This window comes from Misgurnus anguillicaudatus, chromosome 6 (assembly GCF_027580225.2).
Source record: "Misgurnus anguillicaudatus chromosome 6, ASM2758022v2, whole genome shotgun sequence".
NCBI classification, from domain to species: Eukaryota; Metazoa; Chordata; class Actinopteri; order Cypriniformes; family Cobitidae; genus Misgurnus; species Misgurnus anguillicaudatus.
Window position 1 is genome coordinate 27,840,129 of NC_073342.2, and position 12,715 is coordinate 27,852,843.

General features: G+C 37.1%; 1 protein-coding gene across 1 annotated transcript in view; it reads left to right on the forward strand.

Moving 5' to 3' along the window:
- The window catches only part of LOC141349021 (serine/threonine-protein kinase BRSK2-like), a 231,910-nt gene continuing 219,195 nt past the window's right edge, over window positions 1–12,715 (forward strand). The window contains exon 1 of the mRNA XM_073868890.1: window positions 1–384. Coding sequence (XP_073724991.1) covers window positions 291–384 — 94 coding nt within the window. The 5' untranslated portion in view covers window positions 1–290. The remainder of the gene's footprint in view (window positions 385–12,715) is intronic.

Below are 12,715 nucleotides of genomic sequence, written 5' to 3' on the forward strand. Positions count from 1 at the left end.
ATTGAACTGGTAGACCGGCCACTCCGCAGACAGCAGCCGTACAGGCGGACACGAGCCGCGCAGGTCCTCGCGATGCCCGTCGGATATTAAGCCGCCTGGCTCACTCCGTGATAAGGACACGTTAAAATACCCCCTTCCCACCTCAGCAACAAACTTTGGCTCTTAAAGGTGCACGAGCGAAAGACATCTAGATTTTGGAGTAAAGCGCATCCTCGAGCGCAGCGCAGCTATAAGAGGATTGCTGGATCCCAGTAAACTGCAACGCCGCGAAGTGTGTTTAGACGGGAAAAATGTCATTGTCTGGGAAAGAAAACAGCACAGCCCCACATGCCAATTACGTGGGACCCTACCGCTTAGAAAAGACTCTCGGAAAAGGACAGACAGGTTTGTGCTTTTACGCATTAAACTGGATTTTACCACATAACGTCAATAGAAACAAATCGGCGTGAGTGAAGTTGTGTATTGATTGTATGTTGATGTGCATGTGGTGTTGGACAGCTGTCTCTCACAGGTGCATGGATCTGTGTAACATTGCAACAAATTGTCCCTGCAACCTTCAGCCGGGGTGTGTTGCACATCTCGTGCACGTGAACTTGTCCACTTGAGTTTTTGATGCACATTTCTGCAACTAACTTTTAGGATTGAGTATTACCATGATTTTGACCTGCATCTGTTCATGTTGCTATACATGAAAGCAGGTGTATGGTACCCTACCCAAGCAAGATCAGTGAAAATATTAGTCACGTGGATATTTTTAAATATGCAAAAAATGTACTGTATACACACACATACAATCCTGCCATGTTCTGCATTTTTATATATAGGATGAATTTAGGTTGACTGTGTAAGCATCTCAATGTCAAATGTCTCATTCTTCCTGTATTCACCTTACATATAAAAATGCATGGCTGGACTGCATGCACATTTTTAAATTGCATATTTATAGTTAATGTATATGCAACATAGTTTGTTTATTTATTTAAAGCATATTTTTAAATAATGTTTGGCATTTCTCTTAATCTGAATTGCACCATGTGCTTTGAACATCTGGGGCATCACAAAGCACACCCCGTCTCTGTGATGTAACACTTTACTGCCGTTTCGGACCATGTTTCGGACCATCTGCCGTCCCCGAATGATTACAGCAGTGGTTGTATTCTTATAGTCCCTCCCGCGGCTGCTGAGCTGAGCTTGTGTGTTTTGAGATGATTGTGTTGGTTTTTGGTCTTTGCTTTCTAATCATGTTAGATCTGAGCCAAAATTAGAACGTTTATTGAATGATTTTTTTTAATTTACTAGTATTTAACGCAGTGCCCTCAACACGTTTGGGTGCCCAAGCGATATTTAATAAATATAATTTGATAAAATATCAAACCAAGTGGCATCTGAAACTAATAGCACAGGCACACTTTGCAAGTGAAATATTTTCTTCAAAAACGATCAAAATTTTTTTGACGAATTAGACACATTTTGGTGAAAGTTAGTGGAACATGTATGTTTATAGTTACGTTCATGTGATGAATTCAAGTCACCTTGATGACAGCTGATTTAAATAATTACAGAACTTCTCAGAAAAAGGTCTTATCTGCAGATACGTGTGACTTACATTGTCTGTAAATTCATTATACAGCATACTGTATAAAACAGACACCTTGTTTATTAAATTAAGAGCGCCAGTTTTGCATCCATCCGTAATTCCGATTCACATGCAAAAGCTACGGGATGGAGTTTGTTCCTCATAGATCACACAGTAGGACGTCAACTACCTCTTTCCTTTGTGTCTGTGTTGTTCATACCACCTGTCTACCTGATCAGCTCAGCACGACGGCCACATTTGCATCTCATTAAATGTGAATTCAACTCTTTTAAAAATAAAGGTGCTTAAAAGGTTCACAGCGATGCTATAGAAGAACCATTTTTGGTTCCTCAAAGAACTTGGTTCTGCTACCCGACGTGCTAATCTGCCTGTCCAATGCTATATTCATTATGCGATTAAGGTCCGACATGCACACACGTGCGCTTTAAGCATGTTTGTAATCCCTTATTGGCTCACAAGCTCTTTCACATAGACGATGCCTTGCAGGAATGAGAGGGGGAGCAAAAGGAAGTCGGACAAGGAATTTTGGACCGCCAAGTTCTTTTTTTAAGTGAAAAGCAACTTAAGAAGGTCTGTTATGCATGGAGAGATATCTGTTAGCATTACTGATCAGTTCATTGGCAGTCGAACGTTTGGTCAGCCTGCTTTTGCTCATGGGAACCATTGATGTTTTTGAACCAATCACTTGCACCGTTTAGGTCATGTGACTAATCACTCTGGACCAGTGTGGATTGTCTGAATTACACAGTACTCGTTATTTGAATGAACGTGACATTATGTTTCGCAGTCAGGACTTTTTTTTGAAGTCCTGCTTGTTAGCCTTGCGTCCTGAGTCATTCACTTTATGAATCATTATGCTTGGCCTTAACTTTCCGAAGGCAATGCAAGATGGAGATCTGTTAGACATTTGAAGTTTATTAGGAAGAAGTTGCAGGAGATTCTTTACAACTAAATTAATGTACAGAGTAACCAAAGAATCAAAACTGCTTCAGGATCCAGGTAGGGCTGCATAACGATTAATCGCAACTAATCCTTTGCAGAATAAAATATAATATTTAAATATAATATATAAATTAGTGCTGGGCAAAGATTAATCGCGATTAATCGCATACAAAATAAAAGTGATTTTTTGCATAATATATGAGTGTGTGCTGTGTGTAATTATTATTTATATATTAATATACACACATTCATGTATGTATTTAAGAAACATTTACATGTGTATATATATTAATTCATATTTGAATATATTCTATATGATACAGAATTCTTTTATTATATATAAATAAAAAAATTCTGAAATGAATATATGTATGTGTGTGTGGTTAAATATACTTAATAATTACACAGAGTACACACACATATATTATGTACAAAAAGACTTGTATTTTGTATGCGATTAATCGCGATTAATCTTTGCTCAGCACTAATATATAAAAACACAAATATTTCTAAAATTATACATGCATGTGCGTGTATTTATATACACAATTATACACAGTACACACACATACAGTATATGATGTAAACAAAAACTTTTATTCTGCAAACGATTAGTTGCGATTAGTTGTTATGCAGCCCTAGTTCCAGGATTGTAATGTTTGAGTGCTAAGTGGTATACTGGGAACAAATGTTGCTGGAACAGTTCCAGCTTTGTTGGGATTTTTGTAAATTTGATAGTTGGAGATTCAGTTCCAGTTTATGCTCGATTTACTTGTCCAACATTTTCTGGTAGCAGATCTCAACATCTGTTTATCTGCTTGGCTTAAGTGAACAACCAGTGTTTGCTTTGAGTCTTAAGTGGTGTATGCAAGTGTGTTTAGCGTGCGTGAGAATGTGCACACATGTATTATTAAAGGAATAAATGTTTGTGTGTGTGTAATGGCTGGAGCTGTCTTAACATTCGTGGCTGACACAGAGCTGGAATTGAATACTATAGTACAGATTACACCACATGTTTGAGCTTTAATACTGTATTTAATCTATATCAGAGAGCAAAAGCATATTCTAGATAGCATCATAAATTAATAAAGGATATGTATGTGGTGGTAAATATGAAAAATAATAGTAGTAATACTGGAAGTGGAAGGTCAGGTCAAGTGCATTGCATTGTGGGAAATGCACATTCTCTAACTCCTCTATGGCTGTGTCTGAAATTGTTTGCTTTATCATATGTATCTTTTTGCAGTACGTGATGGGAAGTTCGGATCTTTTTAGCGATTCAGATCTTTGAATCTCGTTCATCAAAATGAACAAATCTTTTTTCGAGTCACTTCGTTCTTTTAGTTCATTTAATCAGGATTATGTGTTATTTCACATTTCTCCAGAATGACCACTTATACAAACAGTGATGACGTGTCTTTAGCTTTGCCATCCATAGCGGATATCGATTTGATTAGTACATCTCTCGAGTCTTCAGGTTGGAGTCGTTCGGTCTTACATTGGATACAGAAATTAGTTAAGAAACTGCAAACCTTCCGTAGGGCTGTCAAAAGATTAAAGGAATAGTCTACTCATTTTCAATATTAAAATATGTTATTACCTTAACTAAGAATTGTTGATACATCCCTCTATCATCTATCATCTAGCAGAAAGTAGTAGGGCATCCAGGTACTGTTTTTCAAATACTATGAATTCGGACATACTACTCGCATTGCATACTAATATTCACATACTATATTGTATGGAAGTAGGCAGTTTCGTAATGAGTGTCAGTATCAGTATGAGTAGTATGCACACTTGCGTTGCTGGCTCTCAGTTCTATAAACACAAACTGTATTTACTTTATTAAACAGTTATGACCTGTTTACCAGATATGCCCTTGCTTCTAATATTTCAAATTTACACATGCCGAAAAAGCAATTAAGCGTTTCTGACCTGCACTGAATGAATGTGTTTATCTCTGTATATGTGTTGCCTGTGGCGAGAAGCGGTGGAGGTGACTACTCTGTCTTCTGGTTAACATTCAAATGTGATTACACAAAATGGATTGGCCCTTCTTTTCTTTGCGCTGCAGAGAACGGGTGTAAAGTGTCAGATGTATTGATGTTTTGGTCGGTGCAAATAACACAATATCTGTCTGAATGTAGCAGTTCGACTGATGAAAACGGTTTAATGAAAACATCATTTATGCAGTTGTTTTTATTGTGGTTAAAAGAAAAAGTTAATCCAATATTTCTTCTCGGAGTCTGTTTAATGAAAATGGATGGGGACTGAGCCTGTCAAGATCCAATAAGAACAAAACACCATTAAATTTGTCCATAGAACTCTGTATAAAGCGCAACTCCAGCCGAATATCAAAATTAACCCATGATGCATTTTGATATGTCCATCATCTTTCAGATGAGCCCATTTGGAATTATTTTAGTAAATGTCCTTGTTTTCCAAGCTTATAAGAGGAGAAAACAGGGATAAGGGAACGAAGTCCAAAAAAGTGCATCCATCACTCACAAAAGCGATCCACACAGCTCCAAAGGGTTAATAAAGGTAATCGTTGTGATATTGTAAAATTTCCAGATTTCAAACTTTATAAACTGTAATAATGAACGCTCACTACGCTAAGACTCTTGCGTGAGTCCAAGATGGTGGCGTTACCGGACCTTTTTTAACCCAGTGGTGCCATGTGGATTACCTTTGTGAAGGATGTATGTACTTTTTTGGATTTATATTAAAATAAAATTATGCTGAAAGATTTTCTTTTACTACATTTAAATTCCCTGTTTAGTTCCAGTTTATTCCCATTAATTTTCGGTTAATTCCCATATATTCCCGTTAATTCGCATGGAAAATTTCTGGAATTTTGCAACCCTAACCGTCGGTTCACACCAGCCGCGTTTGAGGCGTTAAATTCGCGTCTAGTTTGCCGCTTGAAAATTTGAGTTTACTCGCTTCATTCGCGCGTGAAATTCTATTATCGAGACATTCACGCTGAAAATCGCATCATGGGAGGGGCTTCTGCGACTCTGCTCGCTTTTTGTAATTACGTCACTACTAAAGCAAGCTTCTGATTGGTTAATGTGGCACGTTTTTCCGCCAAAGTTCAAATTTTTCAAATCTCATGTTTGCCACAGCAACGATCAATTCGTGCCATTCACACGAACTAGATGCGCGAATGATCGCGTCTACTGCGCCGCACTAAACGCCTCATTCGCGTCACGAGACCTCCAGACACGCGTCAACGCGTCTTTACATTGACTTAACATTGAAATCACTCGCGCTTGATGCCTCTATCGCAGCTGGTCTGAACGCAGCATAACAATAAGTTATTGTTTAGTATTTTGATCGTTTTCAATGTAGCATTTTTAGAGTAAGTCCCTGGTTCCAGATTGTGTCTGCAAGGTGGTTTATATGCTATGGTTTGTTGAGCAGGTTATGTTGAGTTCAGTTTTGTGCGTTTTGGAGGCTGGTATTTTCCTGTCAGGCTTACTGTCAGTTGGAAAAGCACTGAAATTGTTGCAGGTTGATGGGGCCAACACGCTCAATTTTTCTTTTCAGTTCTAAACACTATCAGAGACTTTCTGTTTTCTTGGTTTTGTTGGCTGTTGACGGATCTGTGCTAGTCCCTTCATACACAATGTCTTCAAACACAGTGTTTTCGTACACAATGAGAAAACATTATATCAAGAATGTTTTATAAATGACATAAAGGCCACATAGTGTTGTATATTCTGACTGCATAACTCTTCCCTAAACCATATAACTTTTTAAAATATCAACTTTTCAAAATAATGTCCATTTGCTTTTATTACAAGAAAAATAGCTATCGGGAATTGCTATTAAAAACTTCGCTACTAATGTCATTTTGTCAGCAATTTCCATATACTGTAATAAAAGTGGAAAAGGACTGGGAATGTCAAGCTCAAAACTGACAATAGTAGCGACGTTTTTAATAGCAATTCCCGATCGTTATTTTTCTTGTAATAAAAGCAGATGGGCACTGGGAAAGTTAAGCTAAAAAATGACAAAAGTAGCCTACACTTTAAAAAATTTCCGGATCAGTGGTTTCCATATAATACGTGGATGGGAGTGGGAACATTAAGCAAACTTTTTTTAGTTTACAATCACTTTTTTCATATAATAAAAGCAGATAGGGACTGGGAAAGTTAACTCCACGCCATTGACGAGTTATCTTGTCATTTAAGAGAAAACATTTTTCTGCTAATGACGCTTTCCTTACAAGTTTTTACGGTAATCTGTAATTCCGCTATTATCCACTAACCCAATTACTAAAAACTGCAAAAACAATTTCATTAATTTTAAAATCTATGGATGTTTTGATAATCATTTTGAATCTGATCTTTAACAAAATCCCTTTACAAAAATTCTATTATTACAGCTAGGGTTGCATAATGATTAATTGTGATTAATCTATTGCAGAATAAAGGTTTATGTTTACTTCACATATTTGTGTGAACTGTGAATAATAATTATGTATATATAAATATGCACATGCATGTATAATTTCAAGAAAAAAATATTTATATATAAAGTATTTATATTTATATATAATATACATTTTACATGAATATACAAATGTAAACATTTCTTAAATATATACATGCATGTGTGTGTATTTATTTATACAACGTTATTAGACACAGTTCACACACATATATGATGTAAACAAAAACTTTTATTCTGCATCAGATTAATCACGATTAATCGTTATGCAACCCTAATTTCAACCTTTTGCTAATTTTTTTATTGTTATAGAAACCTAACCATATTTGATAGGTTATAAAAAACAAATGAAGATAGAATGAAACTTTTTCCCAGTTTTGTTGGTTGGTTTGTTTGAAAGCAGAGGGTCTGTTTTTTTATTTGATATATGTTTATATATTTTAGAAGACATTTTTCCTGGAAGACATTTTTCCTGGAAGACATTTTTCCTGGAAGACATTTTTCCTGGAAGACATTTTATGAAACTTTTGTGAAAATCACATAAAATACTGGTGGGGAATGAGGTAAACTTCAAAATGACAAAATAGCCAATTTTTTAAAAGAATTTCCACTTTTTTTTACCATATATGCACTACACGTCGCGCTGGTACTGTATATTTGTAGCAAAAGACAAAAATATGTGTCAAAATTGTAAATTTTTATTTTATGCCAAAAATCATTATTAAGTAAACATCATGTTTCATAAAGATATTTTTTCCTACCGTAAAGATATCATCATAACTTTTTTTGTGAGTGAAAGCAGTGCTAAGGACTTTAAAGGCAATTTTCTCAATAATTTTCTTTACACCCTCAGATTTTCAAATATTGTCTATCCTAACAAACATACATCAATGGAAAGCTTATTTATTCGGCTTTTAGATTATTTATAAATCTCAATTTCTCAAAAAAAATTGACCATTGTTGTCATGTGGTGTGACCAGTTTGGGTCATATTTAAAATAGACCTAATCATTTTTTTAAACATTTGTATTGTTTTCGCAACACTGTACCCATTGTTTTGTTTGATTAAATTAGTTTATAATAGCACAAGAGATTTATATGACAATGATGTGTAATTAACAAATCAGCATAGACACTAACAAATTTACCCAATCAAATACTTGAATGATGCATGATGCTGATGAATAAGTGAATGAATCTGGGAAATGTTTCTTTGAAGAATAAGTCTATGTGCATGTCTCTGATGTCATAACACGATTGAGATGCCATTTATCTTTGTGTGACAAAAATATTTGTCTCTTCATTATACTGTATAAACTTTGGAAACATTTAATTAATCATACAATTAATTAAGGACGGAGGAAAGTTAGAAAACCAATTGGTTAAACAAAAAGTGTGTTGTCCCTCTGATTCTCATTTCATCTGAACGTTTGGATAACACACACGCCGATGAGTAACATAGATCGCAATGTCACTAAATCACGCTAATGTGCGACATGGGTTTCCATGGCAACTCCCAAGGCAGAAAGCACGCTCGTGTGTTGTTTGCGATTGGACACGTTTTAATCATTTCAGCCCCAGGGTTGTGCATTTTTGTGTACGTATGCAAACACGGGCACAGGATTTCCCTGCGGTCCACTCGTAATGTCGGGGATCACCTTTAATAGTGTAGAATAGAGCAATACACTGAGGTTTTTAATAATTTTATACAGGGCGATTAAATCTCGCTGGCTACTAATGGGATTTTCTCAGTAGGGTGCATGGACCTCTCTCTTACAATAACATTCAATTAATACAACCTCTCTCTCTCTTTCTCTCTCTCTCTCTTTCTCTCATAATTCAGCTTGCCTCCGCTACATGCTAGTGCATAAAGTTTACATTAATCTAATATTTAAAAAAAATGATTTGCACGTGCAAACTTCTGATTTAGGTTTAGTAGTCATAGATGCGCCAGTAAAGATGTTGTCCACATTTCCCTGATAGGTTAAGAGTCCTTATGTTTGCAGGGTCGCAAGCTTTTGTGTTTTATTCACCATTACACAAGGAGCACAGTTGTCTAAATGAGAAACACTGATGTCATGAAATAAAGGTACAATCTCATGGACGCACACAAAGACTCATCCTCTTTAAAACACACAACACTCAACCTCTAAAAATACAACAAATAAACATTTACATCTTACTGTAAAAAGGGCCATTTAGGCCACAATTAGCTTGTCAGAGAACATCTAATGGTTTTTGTTATAGCGTGAATGTAGTAATTGCATGTGCGAATTGGCTGCTTACTCATTTACCAATTTTCAACAGGTTTTAAATGACAGAAGTTCAGGAAAAATGGGATTGCTGTAATTTAATGTTGCCTAGCTTCCTGTAGTTGAAAGATTTACTTAAAAGCAACAGTAATGGTGGTGTGTTGCTTTTATGGTGCTGTTTACACTTGGTATTAAGATGTGTTTTCATTGATCGGATCACAAGTGGACGAGAGAGACACATTACATTTACACCTGGTATTTAAATCCGTCTCTTTTGTCCACTTTCGACCGCTTCTGTGCTGAATACTGTGAGGGGGTGGTCTGTTGTGAGAGGGTGGGCGAGTCTCTCTGCTGTCATTTAAACGCGAGCGGGAGTAATGATGAGTTTATATGGACGCGAACTAATATTATGTCGGAGTCCGCTGCTTGTTTAGCAAGTAAACATGCTGCACAGTGTTTTTTACGTATAAGCTTTCTCTGAATTTTCAGCGCAATTGATGAAATAAGATCGCGCAACTTTCACACGCTTTCAAAACGAAACTACGGAGATCAGTCGCTTTAGTTTTGTCAATGAAAGGCTAAAAATAGCGCTGTTCACCGAATGTTCATGCCAGAAGTCAGAAAAGACATAAAACTTGTGTTTAGTACCTCATATTAGATAAATGGGCGGAGGGAAGGCGGTCGCGTGTGGCTGTTCAAACACATTCAACCACATGTGCGTTCCGCAACTCCAAAGCGATCCGATCGAAAGTGGTTTCGACTAGCTCTGAATGTGGTTGAAAGTGGTCGAGCTCAAAACGTTTTGAACACCGTTTACACCTGGCATTAACGTCGTCCACTTGTGATCCGATCGATGAAAACGCATGTTAATGCCAAGTGTAAACAGCCTCTATCATATTACACAAACATATATGACAATCTGAGCTCTCCCAACCCCTTTACATCCATCTTTCCTATTGGTTTTGTCACTACGACAAACACGTTGTGATATAAGGCCCTGTTTACACGAGAACCAGGGTTCCCAGGGGTCCTTGAAATCCTTGAAAGTTTGTAAATTTTGAAAAAAAAATCAAGGCCCTGGGAATTTTTTAAAATTATACATAGATAGATACAGGTCATTGAAAGTGCTTGAATCTATTTTGTGCAAGAGGTTTTCTGGAAAAAATCTGTATTATTCCCTGTGTAGTGTATGATAATATCATAAAAATTCTAGACTTTTTAAGCACACGTGCTAAACTGTTAGATTTAAATGCTTATATCTTCTGTATGTAAATGTTGATTCATACCAAAATGCTTGTGTTTGACACATAAAAATATCTATGGTTACGTATGTAACTGTTGTTCCCTGAGAAGGGATCGAGACGCTGCGTCTCCCTTGCCATACTTCCTGCGTCCCTGAAAAGCCATCTTTGGCAATATTTCAGATACCCTGTCTTTGTCGTTAAGCTTTACCATTGGTTGAATTTAATATACACATTCAGACACACTTACCCCTGGAAGGGTCCCTAAAGTGTCACCGCAGTGACGCAGCGCGAGTTCCCTCGAAAGGGAACTGTAACAATGTATCCTTAAAGGTAACACAATGTAACCTTGATCTCACTTGAAATGTGTCCCAACATTTAGTCCTTGAATTTGAGGGGTATTGGACCTTGAAAAGTCCTTGAAAGGTCCTTGAAATTGAAGGTGAGGGAACCCTGGAGAACGCTTGACGGTGAAAACGTAAAAATATTTTATCGGATGTGCCTTTCTTTTACACGGCGACAGTGTTTTTGGTGCTTAAAAAAAAGTGAAACCACCCTCCACAGTGGAAATCTTAAAAACGCTCTACTGTCGCGTTCCCGTCTAAAGGGTAAAAATGCAAAAGTCTGCTCACGGTGGCACTTGTCGCGTACGCGTTTAAGTCACAGGCATGCCCCAGTTTAGGATTTTTCCATACGTCCGACCTTCAAGTTGCCATAGCAGCTCTGATAAATATACAAGAGTCTTACCAGCAGTTGTACGAAATATTCACAGCTAGTATTACTGATCAGAGAAGGTGCATTAATTACCTCCATCAAATTGTTGATTCGCCAAATCATCGGACGCAAACCAGACGGCTTTGGACGAGACCTGGGAAAACAAGGATGAAGGTTGTACGCAGGCGTGTGGACTTGGCGTTGTTGTGTGTCAGTGCTTCACATTGCCACCTAGCTGCCTGGAGTGCATACTACATCAAATATCACACAGTTTTGCGTCACCATATGCACGCAGATTTCCCCCCCAAAATGCTCGTATAAACGCGGAATAAAAAGTGATGAGGCAACGCCACTTTTGCATTTTTCTCTTCAGATCGTTTCCGTGTAAATGTAGCCTAAATCAAAATATAAATCTGCAAGGAATCTTGGAAAATTAATACAAATATATGAAGAGCTCAGATGCAAAAGCTGCTAAATGCCACCTCTGTCAAAAATCATATGAAGAGTTTTGTTGCAAAACGAGGTAACTCCGTTTTTTTAATTGTTCAGAAATCTCGTTTTTTGGTTGTGCATTCTAATTCATTTCAATTCACTTGCAGTTGGTTTGTTTTGATTTAAACTAAAATTAAAAATACAGCTAAGTAGCCCAATAAAACAAAATAATAACATGATAACATAATAATAAACATAAAAAATTTAAAAAAATGGATTTATCTCGTTTTGCAACGAAACTCTTCATATAATGATATGCACGTATTACTGTGGGTTTACACCAAACGCAAAGCGTGCAATCGCATCGCGTTGCTCGCTCTAGATTACTCGCGGGATTAACTTTGCGTCATGCAAATTTTTCGCTCAAGTTGAATATTTTCAACTTAGGTAAAGACGCGTTTAAAGCGAATAACGCGTGTTTTCACGGCAAACGCGCCGGCCATATCGCGTCATTCACATTCTGATCGCGTCTTTGCATTGACTTTGTATGTAATCTACTCGTGCAAATTGTTGAACTTGCATCTGGTGTAAACCCACAGTTATACGTTCGTCAAATACATTCGCTTAAATTCCGCTTAATCAGACCATAGATGCGTACCCTACGGCGTACCATACGTCATACCCTATGGCGTAGTCTGGCAGGCACCTCTCAAAAACTGTAAAATGTGTCAATTCTACGCGAACCATAAGTGCTGTTATAGGTCCGCTAGAACCCCTCCCTTAGGAAAAAAAATCAGCGTCGCATTTCCTCATACGCATTTTCGTTTGTGATGGTAAAAACAAAGGCGGATCAATTTTAGAAGCGATTTTTAAAGAAGTAGTCCACCCCAAAACTGACTTTTCATAGTAGGAATGAAAATGACTATGGTCAAGTCAATGGGGCTTGTGTGAAGTACTTCTTTAACAACTCAAGCTTCAACATCACTGTGTGTTTACCTCCATCACTGCTGATGCTTATTCAACAACATACACAACAAGCTGCCTCTTCTTCGGCTTTTGCCTTGATATATTGTGTTTACA